General features: G+C 50.2%; 1 protein-coding gene and 1 long non-coding RNA gene across 9 annotated transcripts in view; one reads left to right on the top strand and one right to left on the bottom strand.

Annotated features, from left to right (window-relative positions):
• The window catches only part of PDZD2 (PDZ domain containing 2), a 411535-nt gene that overhangs the window by 389149 nt on the left and 6274 nt on the right, over positions 1–16112 (top strand). For 7 of the 8 annotated variants that reach the window (XM_069555958.1, XM_069555955.1, XM_069555957.1 and 4 more), the window contains 5 exons: positions 3090–7056; positions 7831–7948; positions 11165–11266; positions 12299–12569; positions 14296–14430. In XM_069555958.1, coding sequence (XP_069412059.1) covers positions 3090–7056; positions 7831–7948; positions 11165–11266; positions 12299–12569; positions 14296–14430 — 4593 coding nt within the window. Of the gene's footprint in view, positions 1–3089; positions 7057–7830; positions 7949–11164; positions 11361–12298; positions 12570–14295; positions 14431–16112 lie in introns of those variants that run through there. The other variant, XM_069555961.1, reaches the window with a different exon arrangement.
• LOC138421647 (uncharacterized) lies at positions 12196–14808 on the bottom strand. Its single transcript, XR_011249573.1, has 3 exons — positions 14532–14808; positions 14182–14405; positions 12196–12560 (listed from the first exon to the last, which is right to left on the bottom strand). It is a non-coding gene; the product is annotated as an uncharacterized lncRNA (long non-coding RNA).

Here is a 16112-nt window from a genome sequence, read left to right as displayed (position 1 = left end):
ATGTTATATGGGAAAATTTTGAGGGAGAGAGATCTTCATAGGCTAGTGATAAAAGCTACCTGCATTTAACAACTTCACTAGATCACTGGGGCTGAGTTCATGAGTTTCTGTCTTCAGCTAGTCTCCAGCCTTTGCTCATTTTGTGACATGTACCTTAGTGAATGAGGAACAATATGAAACAAGAATATCCTGCCCTTCAGAAACTCAACACTCTGTTTATGTGAAGCCAAATGTACTGAAAAATGGCAGGAAAAACCTCCACTGAGAAGTAAAGAATTAATAATTCTTATGTATTGCATCTATAGAATAGCTGAGGAGCCTGGAGAGGTCAGCAAAATGCTCCCAGGCCTGTTTGACTGGTGCTGGCCCCAGTAGGCCATCCTCAGCACTAACCCTAACCCTAAGTCAGGTTATCAGCACACCTGTAACCTACCCTGGTTAGGAAGCTGCACCAGGCCCTCCACATTCTTCTACACCCATGACATCTGTTGTAAAGGCTGCTGGGCCTTCTCCCCCATAAGGCACCATAATTGAGCTAGTATGCTCTCCATCGTTGGGCGTTTGGGGGCTTTCCAAGTGAAGGAATATTTTGAAAGGTGACATCACAGACTGCTTCCATGTAATTTAATCTCCATCAGTAAAACCTTTTTGCATTACACACTTTGCACAAAAGCCAAATCGCTAACAAAATTTTAGGGTTTGCTCAGCGAATGAATCAATCTGAAAAACAGGCACACATCCCTTCCTTTTGTCGTTGTTGCTTTTCCCTGTAGCTGGCACCAGCATCTGTGTGTGCTTAGTCACTCAGTTGTGTCCAGCTCTGCGAACCCATGGACCGTAGCCCGCCAGGCTCTTCTCCATGGGATTTCCCAAGCGAAAATACTGGAGTGGGTTGCCATTCCCTTCTCCAGGGGATCTTCCTGACCTAGGAATCAAACTTGGGTCTCCTGTATTGCAGACAGATTCTTTATCATCTGAGCCACTGGAGAAGCCTCCTAGTTGGCACCAGCAGAAATGGGAAAGTCATACTGAAGGGAGTTCAAAAGATTCAGCAGATTACGGTTGCTGGAGGGAAGGACAGGGAGAAGAGATAGTTAAGGAGTATGGGATGGACAGGTACACACTGACCACTATATTTAAAATGGATAAGCAACACAGTCCTACTGTATAGCACAGGGAACTCTGCCCAATGTTATGTGGCAACCTGGATGGGAGGGGAATTTGGGGGAGAATGGATCCATGTATGTGTATGGCTGAGTCCCTTTGCTGTCCACCTGAAACCATTACAACATTGTTAATTGGCTGTACTCCAATTCAAAATAAAAAGTTTAAAAAAAGAAAATTGAGCAGAGGAAAGGAGGCTGTGGATGTGAATCTGTGGTGCCCCTGGCCTTCCACGGGACCTGGGGAGGTTGTATCGGGTCTCCGTGGGTATCCTGATGAACCGGTCTTGTTGTCGAGTGGTCTCTGCAGAGGCCATGTTGTCAGAGTTTAGGTAACTGCGTGAGCTGTGGAGTCCACATCCTGGGGGGGACCCCTGGCCATGAACTCTCTGACCCTGCATATGCTGCTTACCACTCTGGGCCTCACTTCCCCACCATTCCAGTGCAGACGGTCACAGTGTTAAGAAGGAAATGAAGTGCACAAGAAGCTCTTAGCACAGCGCCAAGTGCTGCTGCTAAGTCACTTCAGTCATGTCCGACTCTGTGCGACCCCAGAGTCGGCAGCCCACCAGGCTCCCCTGTCCCTGGGATTCTCCAGGCAAGAACACTGGAGTGGGTTGCCATTTCCTTTTCCAATGCATGAAAGTGAAAAGTCAAAGTGAAGTCGCTCAGTCGTGTCTGACTCTTCGAGACCCCAGGGACTGAAGCCTACCAGGCTCCTCCGTCCATGGGATTCTCCAGGCAAGAGTACTGGAGTGTGGTGCCATTGCCTTCTCCGGCGCCAAGTGCTACTAGTTCTTAATTACTGATCTAGGAACTTCAGGGGGAAAGGCGTATGCAGTTAAGGTGACTTGCGTGGGCAATGCAGAGTGCCTATAACCTCTCTCAAGGCAAAAACTTTCATTGTGACTGAGGTTTTTGCTCCACCCTCACTCAGACCCAGGGTTCATAAGGAAATGCAAATTTAATGTTCTTTTTTCTGCCTATTCCCCCACCTATTGTAAGATGCCATGTGCCAGAAGTGGACAGACTAACCCACGCGTGTGCAGGCTTTTTGAGGAGCCGCCTCCAGGACAGAGTGGCTCTCCAGACCCAGCACATGGAGGGACTTCACTTCCAGGCAGGCAGCATCTGTCCCTGTGCCTCAGAGAGTTCACACTCTCTCTGGCTTCTCTGCTTTGATTCCCTTTTCTTCCTTGCCTTTCTCCTCTTCCTTTGCTTCTGTTCCAGATGTGCCCCCAGAATCCCACTCAAGTCCAACAGCCCTCTGTCTCCGATTCCTGGAATAATCTAACCTCCTCAATCTCCCACACCCCTGACCCTGGTCAGGACATGCCGGAGGACAGGGCAGGCTTCCATATGTCTGGAGCATTCCATGTGTCTGCCTGAATCAGCCTCCTCTCCTGCACTGAGCAGTCAGTCCCTCAAGTTCCCTGCTGGGACTCTTTCACTTTACTCTGTGACTCCTAATCCAAGGCACAAGGCTAAACCCCCATGTAATCTGCGGGGGACTGAGTTGACTGCAGAATCAACCCAAGCTAAGGAATCAAATAGAACAGCCCGCTGACTCCTGTGGCTTTTGCCATCAGAGGGTGGATGGTGTACAGAAACCCAAGTGCACGATTTCTGGTGTCCCCTTGTCCTTATAAATAACTAGAAAGGGCAGAGGCAGAGGTCCTCCTGCCGTCCATGCTGAGTTATTTTAGAGCCTCTAAAGCACGGTGGTATTTATTCGATGTGAGCACTCTATAATTTTAGAGACAAAAACAGGCCTACATTTAAGCTGTGGGATGTCTTTCTAAAACAGACCAAAAAATTGAGACTGTTTACAGTTTTCTCTTGTTTTCATTGAAGTTTTCTGTTTTCTTACCTTTCACCCTGTGTCTCCCCCACCACTCCAACTTTTTTTTTTTATTCTCCACCCAGGACCAGATGGCTCCCCAGACCCTCTCCCTTCCCCAGGGCAGAAGGGGGCAGCTCACCCTGACCCCAGCCAGACCTCAGTGGACACAGGGCCAGCGAGGCAACCTGAGGACCCTGGAGGGCCAGAGTCTCCCAGGATCCCCAAGTCTGAGGACAGCACATCCCCAGGGACAATGGCAACGGCTCGTCCTGACCTCCATGAGATTAGAGCAGCTCCCAACGCCAGCTTGCCCTGCGCCGCCTGGAAGGCAACGACCCCCAGGGGAGCAGGACCCACGGCTGAGGGGGCACCTCTGACTGGTGCTGGGCTGCCACGAGACCTCACGTCCGGGGAGGAGAGCCAAGAGGGGGTTCCGGGTCACCATGCCAAGGCTCTGCAAACCTCAGTGGTCCTTGTCCCTGGAAACTTCCGGGGGTCGGCTCTGCCCCAGGGAACAGACTCGGGGTCTGCCAGTCCCCTGCAGGCTGGCCCGGCCCTGCCATTGCCGAGTGACAAGGCCCAGGAGGCATGTGGGGGTCCCTTGGGGCCTGGCTGCCTCGGAGGGAACGGGCGCTGCCCAGTGACGGACATCGACAGGCTCCTGGTGGAACCAGGTGCCTCTGGAGCAAGACTTCCCTCCCTCGGGAAAGGGGACCAGCTGAGCAGAGAGCAGGCTGCCCAGGGGCCACAGCCAGCCTCAGGGAGTCCGAGCCCTGCCCCAAGGAGGCCCGGGGCGGCTGGTCCAGCCCCTCCCCCTCAGTGGGCCGGCCAGCCTTCGGTTTTGGATTCCATCAATCCTGACAGACATTTTACTGTGAACAAAAGCTTTCTGAGCAACTACTCTAGGAATCTCAGCAGTCTCCACGAAGACAGCACCTCACTGTCGGGCCTGGGCGACAGCACCGAACCATCCGTGTCCCTCTCATCCATGTACGGGGATGTGGAGGACTCGTCCTCAGACCCCGAGTCGCTCACTGAAGCCCCGCGAGCTCCCACCCGGGACAGCTGGTCCCCTCCTCGTCCTCGTCCTCCTGAGCCTTCTCACAAGGGAGACACGACGGAGTCCGAGGAGGAGCAAGTGGAAATCTGTTCCACGGATGGCTCCCCCGATCGACCCTTAGCCACTGCCCTTGCTCCTGCCCGGGTGGCTGCCTGCCCTGCCCTCTCCACAGCCTTGCCACCAAAGGACGGAGCCCTGAGCCAGGTGGGGGCAGAAGCGAGCCACACAGCCCGCTTCGTGCCAGGCACCTCCACCCCTCCGCAGCCACCTCCTCCTCTGTCAGGCGTGAGTTCTCAGGAGGCAGAGCCACCTGAGGATGCAAGGGTCTCCCAAGACCACAGGTCCCCGAGTGAAGAGGACTCTGGGGAGGCCACCCAGCCTCCTCCAGGTACCAGGCCTGTCCCCAGCTCCCCACGCATCCTCGGTTCTCCTAGCATGGTGAATGGTTTGGAGTGTGACCGTTTGGATGACAAGACGCCAGCTGAGAAACAAGAAACAGATGTTCATACTGCTGAAAACCAAGCCTCCTTCAGGGCGTGTGTCCCCAAGAACGGAGACTCAGCTCTGGGAAACCTGCATATCTCCAGAGGTCAAGGCCCAGAGGACTTGCTGCCAAAGCCAAAAGCCATCTCCCGGCGGCCCCTCATGGCCTGGTTTAAAGAGATAAATAAGAACAACCATGGGACACATCCACAGAGCAAAACTGAAACGGAACAGTCCACGCTGCTGGCCGGAAGCCCCGACCCCAAGGCCCAGGTGCCGAGCTTCAGCCACAAGAAGGGGGTGCCTGTGCCAGATAGCCCCCCTCCTCGGCTGGACCTTGAGAATAAAGACTTGCCTGGGAAGAATTCTGTGGAAACCCTTTTGAGTAACTGTCAGAAACCCAAAGCTGGTCCTAAGCTGAAGAGACTGAGCATCAGAAGCAAAGGCAAAGTCAGCTCCGAGGCCCCGGCTGTTCACGCGGGGAAGTCAGGCAGCTCAGAGCACAAGAAAGCCCTCGTCTCGCCCCAGGCCTCCCACAAAATGCTTTCCAAGGTGGCGTCGCACCGGTGCCACACAGCCGGCCACGAGGAACCAGACACGACTGCCACAGCTGCCCCCCCGCCTCCCCAGAGTGTGGAGGGCAAGGTGCCCCCTGGGACCCCGGGCTCCCTGAAGCCCTCGGCATCTGACTCGAGCATCAGGATGTTTGTTTCGCCCGTGACCACCCCCAAGACCCTTCCTGAGCAAGGTGGGTGCGGTAGGCTCCACCCGGCGGTGCCTGCAGAACCCAACCGAGGCTGCCTGGCTGCCCCCAGCCCTCCCAAGTGTGGTCCAGAGAGCAGGGCTCCCCTGGCATCCCCGGGGCCAGCAAGTCCCACGGCACCGAGGGGTGGCACGTCCATGGTGGCCAGCAAGCGGGAGGTCCCGACTCCCGGGCAGGGTGAGCAGTTCCCGTCCAGCCAAACAGACTCCACAGCAGAAGCAGCCCTGCCCGGGGTGACTGGTGACAAAAGAAGCAAAATAATTGCTGGTGGGCCTCCCGAAAGAACCAAGCAGCTGAAAATCATTGAGATCCCTTCTGAAAGGATGCCAAAGAGCACATGTGGTGACATGCCGGCTGAAGGGGACACGCAGGGTGGGCTCTTGTCCCAGAGCAGCCATCAGGAGGAGAGTGAGGTTGGGCTCTGTCACCAGCCAGCGGAGTCCTCCCCAAACCACCCGTCCTCACTCCCAACCCGGGTCTCCCAGGTGGAGCTAGAAGTGCAGCAGCGATCCATCAGCCTGGCAAGACTCTCCTCCTCTTCCTCCCCGCAGCTGCTGGCTAGAAAGGCCGATCCCAGCCACATGGCCGATGCCCTGGGGGTGCCCAGGAACAGCCCACCAGTGGGCCCAGTGCTGGACGATCATCCCTACTTCACGCCAAGGCCAGCGACCAGGACCTACTCCATGCCGGCCCAGTTCTCCAGTCTTTTTGGCCGGGAGGGCCATGCCCCACAGAGCCCAGGGCGCGCCCCTCGGGATGCCCAGATCCCTGGCACCAGCGGGGGCCTCCTCGAGGCCAAGGCGTCCAGAGGCGCCATTCTCAGCCTGGCTAACGGGCAGGGTATATACAGCGTAAAGCCCCTGCTGGAGACTTCGGGGAACCTTCCAACAACAGACGAAGCAGATGTCCTGTCCACCCAGGAAACCAGCTGCCAGCTCACAGACAGAGTCACAGTCACCAGGAGACATCACTACTCCCCACAGAACTGGCCCCATGAATCCACCTCCTTTTTCTCTGTGAAGCAGAGGATCAAGTCTTTCGAGAACCTAGCCCACTCTGACCGGCCCGCAGCCAAGGCCGGGGCCTCCTCCTCCTTGTCAGTGAGCTCCAAGCCTCCCATTGGGAGACGGTCGTCCGGCAGCGTGGTTTCTGGGACCCTTGGCCACTTCAGTGACCCAACGGCGAGGTCACTGAGACGCAGCCTGAGTTCCTGCAGCGAAAGCCAAGGTGAAGCCGCCACCATCGTCCCCCCGATGACCAAGTCCCCGTCCAGCATGACACTGACTGTCTCCCGGCAGACCCCAGCAGATGCCCGTAGCAAGGGCACTGACTCAGACCCCAGGAGACCACCTGGTCCTTCGGGCATCCCTGCCCCAACCGCAACCCCCGCCTCTCCCGCCAAGAGGAACAAGTCCTCGGTGCGTCACACGCAGGCCTCACCTCTGTCCCGCTCGAAGCTCCAGGAGCTGAGAGCCCTGAGCATGCCTGACTTGGACAAGCTCTGCAGCGAGGACTTCTCAGCGGGGCCACCCGCTGTGCTCTTCAAAACCGAGCTGGAAATCGTCCCCCGGAGGTCACTTGGCTCCCCTGCTGGGGGCCTCACTGGGTCCACTGCCCTTTCATGCCCCAGGGATGGGGCAGAAAGGGCCTATCCCAAAGCCACTGACCCCAGAGCATCCAGTTTAACCCATGATGTGGGTGAGACCACCCAGGATCTGCCTTCCGGAAGAAGTTGGTCAGTTAAGTAAGTGTCCACTCTTCCCCTTGTATGTAATTTTTTTTTTAATGGATTAGTTCTACACTTTTGGAAAAGTTGCAAAAATAGTGCAAACTTCCCATCTACCTCTCACCTAGCTGCTCAAGTTAACATTTTACATAACCACGGTCCGTTTGTCAGAAGTTAACATTGAAACAACACACAATTAGCTCAATGACAGCCTTTATTCAGATTACACTGAATAAATCCCACTAACATCCTTTTTCTATTCCAGCCAATTTTTTTTTAATACTGGAAAAATAAAGTGCCTGCAGGAAAAAGTGTTTCCCAAAATGTTGCTCTAAAGAGAGGCTTTTGTAGGACAGGGCACTTTGCAAAAACACAGAGTGAGAGAGAGAGAGAGAGATGGTAGGATAAGGAAACGGGACCATCGGGGGAGGATTAGAACCTTTGAAAGTGACTGAAGTCAAATAGGAAACTTCTAGTATGTTTAAATATATTTCACTGGAGCCTACAGAATATTTAATATGTCTGAAAGTTTCTGTTCAAGGTCAGCATTGGTCCCCTAACATCTTGGAGGGATCCTAGAATCCATAGGAATTCCCACTGCTCTTGGCAGTGAATGAAATTCCTGTTGAGCATTTGAGCTTCTTCAGTTTCAAATGGAGTTCTGACCAAAAGAGAGCATGAAAATCAGAAAATACCTGCGATGCGGGAGAAAGGAGATCATTCTTAATGCATCCCAGCACAGTGGCGAGGTTTTTTCCTTGAACATTCTTCCAATATGTTTGTGTTCTTTAGTCTGCAGCAGCTCCTGGTCTCAGCAGGGGATCAGCAAAGACTGCAGTCCGTTCTGTTGTCAGTGGGGTCCAGGTCTACGGTCCTCTCTCTCATTCAGGAAGCGAAAGCACAATCAGAGGTGAGTGAAAGAGAGAAAATGGGGAGGTGCATCCCTGTGTGCGCAGGACTGAGTCCCTTTGCTGTTCACCTGAAACCACAACATTACTAATCGACGATCCCTCAGTACAAAATAAAAAGTTTATAGAGTCTGGGGGTAAAAAAAAAAAACACTACAGAAAACACAGGAAGATGGGACTGCTGCCACCTCGGTGCTCAGGCGTGTGCCACAGGCTTTAGAGGACCCGGGAGAGCCCTTCTCCCAAGTCCCGTGTGGCAAGTTCAGCAGCTCAGTCTGATCTGTCTCGATAGCTTGCAGCTTGTTTCAGAAGCTCACTTGTGTTGAATTTTTCAGTGCCAGATTGGTGTTTTAATCCCCCAGGAGGGACTGGTTACCATCTTCCCCACCCACCCCCACACCTGGAGTTTGTCTGCAGCAAGCACTTCCAACAGGACTAGGCACGTTAGAACGGGGGCGGGGTGGGGCGGGGATGGCCATGAGTACCTCTGTCCACCTAAGTGGACATAACTGCCTGTCAAGGGAGCCACCTGCTGGGGAAATGAGAGTTAACAGCTGTGTAGCCCTACCCTGGGGCTTCCCTGGTGGCTCAGATGGTAAAGAATTTGTCTGCAGTGTGGGAAACCTGGGTTTGATCCCTGGGTCTGGAAGATCCTCTGGAGAAGGGAATGGCAACCTACTCCAGTACTCTTGCCCAGGGAATTCCATGGACACAGAAGCCTGGTGGGCTACAGTCCATAGCGTCACAAAGAGTTGGACCCAACTTAGTGACTAACACAGTCCCACCCTGGCCCCAAACAAGACCTTCAAAGAAAAGGATTAGTCGTTACAAGTCAAGTCCGTCAATAAATTGGATGTGACAGTAAACAATAACAAAAGAAACCATGGGTTCATATTTAGAATACTTCTCTGAAGCATGTTAGTTTCTCAGAAGAATTCAGTAAGATTTGAACCCAAATAAATGAATATTTTTTATCCAGAGGAAAAGCAAATATGAACAATTTTTCTTGAGTGGTAATATACCTGGTCACTGATACCACCTGAGAGCACCATTCCAGAAATTCTAACATTACCCAAAAGGGTACCCAGATGTGACATTGGCATCTAACATGGAATGAACCAGAATGGAGAGGAGATGGGGAGGAATAGAGATCAGTCCCTTTCAGCTTCTACTCCCTTTGGCTTCTCTGTCCCTGGTTTGGTCTGTGCGGTTAGGAAACATCTTGACACACAGGGCATTTTTTACTTTCAGGAAGAGGGACTGTTCCATCTGCTCCCTTCTTTCGTCGACTTGTTACAAATGATGAAAGCCTTACTCTTGGATTTTGCATCAAGGTGGCTTAGTGGGTTCATACTTTGCCAGGCTTTTTGCTCCAGACATGTTAGATACGAGGGGAAAACCAAAAAGCCTCAACCAAGCTCACACACTTGAGAGGCACATTGTCAGGGACCACAAACACAGCAGAGACTCTGGTGTGGACAGCGTGCTGAACGCCACCCTGGGGTCATCTCCCGGCCTCCCTCACCTCCTCACCCTGGTTCCATATTCACCACCAGCAGCTGTTGAAGATTATTCCAACTTTGATCAGAATGCAGCTTTCTTTTGCCTTTTTTCTTATTGTCTTCAGTTAACTTTGGAGAGGAGGTTTGAGTAGAAACGTGCTTTCTCTGCCATCTTCAGAAGTTTACTACCTTGCTTTTTTCCCAGTATGATCCGCAGGTGTTGTGCGCTGTGAGAGAATTGAGTCAGGAAACAGCTCTGGTCTTGACACTTCAACACGTGCAGATCTTGGAGAGCTCTTGAGGACCATCTAGCTTTGCTGATGCTGTGCTAACCTTTTTGGAGAGGCAACACTTAGCCTAGCAGTCAGTCTCTAGCACACTTGTACCCACAAACACAACTAGAGCAAGAAAAAATTAGAATAAATTAAAATTTTGGTGATATATCCCAGAATGCAGAAGAGTCTCATTCTTAAATCTTTGCTCCAATAAGGTATTTAAATATCTGAGCAGTATTTCTAGTTCACCATCCCATTTCCCAGAAGCAGCACAGAGATCATTTCCCAGACCACATGTTCCTGTTTTTGTGAGAAACCCTGATCATCACTCCTCTCCACTGACCAGCATCTGAGTGTATATACGCTTGAAACTTGCCCATGAAGTAGACACCCCAGCCCCCTAAAGTTCTGCTGGATATTCTAGTGTCAGCTTAGGTTTGAATGAACCTCTTTAGAGTGGTGTAAAAATGCTTGGGATTACTCTTTAGAACTCATACTAAACCCTGTTTTTTTAAACATTTGTTTCTTTGCCCAGCAAAACAAAGAGGTGGTCTTCTCTTTCAACATTTTCACTTTCTCTGTTGCAGCCAGCCTGGTTAGATTCTTTTTCTGTTGCTGAGCTTGAGAACACCTTGAATTGATGGATTATAAATCAATTACTTCAAGGGAAACCTAGCAACGCAGCTCTTTAAAATGCTGCTGAATCATATCTAGCATGTGGGCAAAGGAAGTCGAAGGAAGTCAAAATTCAGAATAATTAGCCCAGATAATTTTAAAATCTTTATTGCAAGGTACCTTTCAATTGATGCTTAAAACACAGGAATGTCTTCTGCTATTTAACCCGAGGACTCAGTTACTAAGAATGTTCTAGTCCCAGTGAGTTGACAGTTTTATATGTACTTCCCATTTTTTTCAAAATACTTTGTGTTTTTTAACTGCCAGTTCATTCATTCTACCTAAAATCCAATGAGCTGAATATGGTGGGGTTGAGGGGGTGTAAAACTTATGGCTTCAATGTGCTCTTATCCTGTCTTGGCACCTATATTCTGCTACTGACAACATGGGCTTTGCTCAATTGTAGACTGAGAAAACTGGAAAGAAATCCTTGCATGATTGAATTATGTGCTATGATCAGATTTGGGAACACACCATCTGGTGTTGAGAATGGCTTCTAAGTGTCCTGTGTCCCTGCGCCCATCCTGGTTCATATGACCTTCCCAGTGGTCCTAGAGCTATAAGATGGCCCCTTGAAACTCTGCATAAGCACCACCCAGGAGGAATGCAGGGTATTTGAGACGGGCCCTCCACTCCCAATACCGTGTGGAAACATCTAACCACCAGGGTTAGCAGCGACAAGCTCCGCAGTACTGTGGGGAGGATGTGTTCAAAACTTCCTTACTCCAGCACAGGAAATATATTGGTTTCTGTTTCTTTTCACCAGAACAAAGAAGATATTTGCTTCATAGTCTTGAATAAAAAGGAAGGCTCAGGTCTGGGATTCAGTGTGGCAGGAGGGACAGATGTGCAGCCAAAAGCAATTGTGGTAAGTGACAGTGTCGAGATGCTGTCGGGTCAGCCCTGCAGCAGCCTGAGAACTTAATCAGCACAGAATTCATGGCAGTCGGTTCAAAGAATGGTGACGGGACACTGCCCCCCCCCACCCCCCTTCAAAACAAAGTGGGGAAAGTGGTACGTAATGTTCTCGTTGACAAACACAGGCACTTTTAACAGCGAGTGACCTAAGATGCTGCTGCATATAAACAGTTGTCTACATCCTCATATTCACCTAAACCTTTTATTGGTTTAAGATGGACCTTAGAACTAATGGACCAAAACTAGCATTTGCTTTTAAATCTGTTTTCTCAAGACTAAAATTTTACATCACTCAAGAAGCCTCTGAAACCATTAGGGAGGTCAGCTTCCTTGGGTGAGACCCAGTCCTGTTCATCTTTTTTCTTATTGCCCCATGGAGCACCAGTATTCTTGCCTTGAGAATCCCATGGACAGAGGAGCCAGTCCATGGGGTTGCAAAGAGTTGGACATGACTAAAGTGATTGGGCACGCACATGGAGCACCAAGGCCCATTTTAGATGCTACTGCTAAGTCGCTTCAGTCGTGTCCGACTCTGTGCGATCCCATAGACGGCAGCCCACCAGGCTCCGCCGTCCATGGGATTCTCCAGGCAAGAACACTGGAGTGGGTCGCCATTTCCTTCTCCAGTGCATGAAAGTGAAAAGTGAAAGTGAAGTCGCTCAGTTGTGCCCGACTCTTAGTGACCCCATGGACATGGACTGCAGCCTACCAGGCTCCTTCATCCATGGGATTTTCCAGGCAAGAGTACTGGAGTGGGTTGCCATTGCCTTCTCCGATTTTAGACACTAGCAAGAATGAAACTGTACTGAGGTGCTGCTGCTGCTCTTATTAATCCTGTTTCTCACATGGAGTGTTTTTGGTAAACCGAGTGTTGGTATCGCATGGAAAACTTGCCATCAGAAACTTATTTTACTACAGCTTGGTGCTTTTGCTTTTTCTGGACATCATAAGTGAATTTGGCTCTGTCCTCCCCTTGTCGCAGGTCCACAGGGTGTTTTCTCAGGGGGCGGCTTCTCAGGTAGGGACTGTGAGCCGAGGGGATTTCCTGCTGTCCCTCAACGGTGCCTCACTGGCTGGCTTAGCCCACGGGGATGTGCTGAAGGCTCTGCACCAGGCACAGCTGCACAAAGAGGTCCTCCTGGTCATCAAGAAAGGGAGTGATCAGCCCAGGCCCTCCAGCCGGCAGGAGCCTCCCACAGCCAACGGGAAGGGCTTGGTGTCCAGAAAGACCAGCCCCCTGGAGCCTGGAACAGGTAAGAAACAAGTTCAGCAACTGCGGTGACCTGAGCTATTTGTGATGGTTTTGGCGAGAATGGCATTGATTCCTCTGAACAAGTAAGAAACTCTTCCTGTCCAGATGCCTCCACAGTGTCTGGCGCGTTCGTAGTGTTCCCTCTGCTCCACTGTCTTGCTCTTATTCTAGAAAACTGAAGCCCTTCCCAGTACAAGCAAATACCTTACTTAGCAGATCTTGTCATGCTTAACCTTTGCCCTTGCACTGTCTCAGCTGTTTGGTGTACTTTTTCTCTTTCTGGCCACATGGCTTGTGAGATCTTAGTTCTCTGACCAGGGATTGAACCCTGGCTCTGGCAGTGAAAGCGCTCACTTAACTACTGGACCACCAGGGAATTCCTTATTTGGTGTATTTTCAGTGGAATCCTGGAAACTTAAGCTGTCAAAGGGAAACCACCGGGCACTCAGTCCTAACAGCTTTCAGAGTTTGTAAGACTCAGGAACTCAGATATAGAAGGCTGTCCTGAAATTTGTAATCATTAAGTATTCCTATAGCAGCTTCAGGGCATCTGGCCTTGAACCAGCTTTAACAGAGTTACCCAACTACACGCACATTCAGGGCATAAATTTATTTCTTTGTATTCCTATTCTTCAAGATCCCCCTACCCAGGGCTCTACCAGATCTGATATGCTTTACCCATGATAAGGTGATTATGCCTTATCAAGCACTGACTGCAGCCCACTTGGACTTAATGTTAGAGGTGCCAAGGAAGCTTTTAAAAATCCTGATGCCCAGGAAATCCCCAGGTCAATTAAGTCAAACTCTGACAGTAAGGGTGGGGTGAGGGATGGGGGCTCAGTATCTTTTCAAGGTTCCCAGGTGATTCCAGTATGGGCTCGTTTTCCTGTTTAACTGAAAGCAAAATGACCTATTGAAAAATGGTGCCCCTCCAACTGTGAGGAATTTTCTTTCAGACCATGTGAAGTGGCCTTTAAACCACAGGAATGGCCGTTATATTCAAAGGTGGTGATGCTACTGGTCTCAACCCCAAGTGGACAGTTTAATCTGTCTGTGGTCCTTCCCCTGCCTCCCAAGCTATTAAGTGCCCTTTCCACTCAACTCAAGACATCCTTCACTGATACAGTACAGAAGGGAAATAAAAGGCAAATTTACAATCTGTATTCAGACCCCCAAGATAGAGTTCAGCCAGGCCTCTCCAAACTAGCACACAAAGTAGGCACAGGCTTGTTGCTATGGAGCAGGCATCACCACGGAAACCCTCTCCCCATAGCGGAGCCAGGAGATGGCAATGAAGACAGCTAATGTGTGACAAAGACAACCAGAAGCAGGGGTACCCCTCACAGAAGGAGGACGGAAGCGCCATGTCTCACTTGAGGCCTGGCATTTGGGTATCACAGGTTGTCAGAACCAGACTGTGATGTTCAGCCGCCAAGGCTGGCAGGAAGTCAAATCTGATTCCCGAAGCGTGACTTCAGTCTACCCTGAGATGTGCACTGACTGTAGGGATTTCTGCCTGGGCAGCAGTGCCTTGTCTGTGCTTACAAAAGGTGCTTAGGCGAGCAGAGGGGTGGGGTCGGCAGGAACACAGCTCCAGGTGTGGGGAGACCAACCTTAACATTGGTGGACAGGACTTGAGAGTGCTCGGGGAACACGCTGGGGGGCCCTGGGCAGGCAGGGCCTCAGATCACTGTCATCAGCTTTGCAGACACATGCTTTCGCTGCAGGGAGAAGCACGGCTGTGCACGAGGTTCTGTGTGTTGAAGTGCTGAAGACCTCGGCCGGGCTGGGCCTGAGTCTGGATGGAGGGAAGTCATCCATGTCTGGAGATGGGCCCCTGCTCGTTAAAAGAGTGTACAAAGGTAATCTCCCAGAAACCCCAGTCCTCGGCCCAGTGCCTATTTTCTCTATGTGCATGTCAGTGCTTTCCATCTGGAAATCAAATTTGTTTTAAAAATTTTACCATGTTTTTAATGCTGACATCCAGGGTTTACTGCATCAGCTCTGTCGCGAGCATTTCACACGTGTTGCTCATCCACATGATAGTTATATAGCATGGGTACTGTTCTCATCCCTGTTTTACAAAAGAAGAAACTGAGCCACCAGGGAGTTACACAGACGCCTAAGGTCACACCGATATAAGTCGCCAAACCCAGCTTGAACCCAGGCTGTCTGCTCCAGTGTCTGTGCCTCCAGCCTCAAGGCTGTATCCCTGACTCCATGTTCCTGTCTCCGTGTTCTTACTTACCATTAGCTGTATGGACGTGAATACAGCAAGCTAAGTGATGCCATCAGGATTGCCGGTCAGGGGTACTTAACATTCGTCAAGGTCATATTCATTTAAAATTGCAAATGCTGGATTTCAAGAAGGTAATATGTGAGCCAGTAGATATCACTGAAATAGCTGGGAGACAGGAGGTCTCTTCATGAACTCAGTGTATTTTATGATCTTGGACAGTTCTCAAAATTCTCTCTCTAGGTCCCAGAGCTGAGCAGTTATATTAATAATATAATTATACTAATGATTTGTTTATATATACCCACATATGCTATTTATATGAAATATTTTATATTACAATACTGATTTCATATATATAATATATATTTATATTGATATTGTTAATATACTTATTCAGCTCAGTAATCTGAAGAGATTCTTGGGACTGCCCATGATCACAAAATGAATTATTCAAGTCATGAAGAAATTTCATCTTTACCAGTGATTCTAACAATATCTACTGCTCCCATCTTACTTTCTTGAAGTCTGAAGTGAAGTTGCTCAGTCTTGTTCTACTCTTTGCTACCCCATGGACTGTAACCTATCAATCAGGCTCCTCTGTCCATGGGGATTTTCCAGGCAGTAGCACTGGAGTGGATTGCCATTTCCTTCTCCAGCAGATCTTCCCGACCCAGGGATCGAACCCAGGTCACCCGCACTGTAGACAGACGCTTTTACCATCTGAGCCACCAGGGAAGTCCAACTGTAAACAGTGGTGGCTGGAAACAGGCTGTTTGCTCACGGTCCCTGGGGCAAGCAGAGGACAGGCACAGACCAGGAGCCGAGCCTCTGCCGTGTGGTGTCTAGATGCTCGGCACCAGGAAAAGGGGCAACACTGCACCTGTTAACTTGGCAGCAGTGGGTCGCAGAGAGCCAAGTTCAGGAAAACGTGAGTTTGACTCTCAAGAGCGCTCCTAAGCAAGAGCTGTAGACAAAAGGATACAGAGTACATGAGGAAATCATCAACAGACACGATGAACAGCAAAGTCCATCAAAAAACTGAAGCAGAAAAATATTATCCATGAAGACAGGAGGGTATTCAAAAGAAGCAGGCAGATACATTAAAACACCCACAAAAACCCATTAGCAGAAACAAAGTCTGAAAGTATTTAAGTATTCAAAGAAAGTATTTAAATTAATGAACAGAATTAAAAATATACTAAATCCTTAAGGAGAGAATTTATAAAAATCAAGGAAGAAACCTTAAAAACTGCAGCACAATGGAATAAAGAGATAAAAATTATAAAAGGGTACTGAGCGATAAGG

The sequence above is a fragment of the Ovis canadensis genome, chromosome 16 (assembly GCF_042477335.2).
Source record: "Ovis canadensis isolate MfBH-ARS-UI-01 breed Bighorn chromosome 16, ARS-UI_OviCan_v2, whole genome shotgun sequence".
In the NCBI taxonomy this organism is placed as follows: domain Eukaryota; kingdom Metazoa; phylum Chordata; class Mammalia; order Artiodactyla; family Bovidae; genus Ovis; species Ovis canadensis.
Note: the sequence above shows the minus strand (reverse complement) of the source record. Positions and strands in the feature narration are given on the sequence as shown.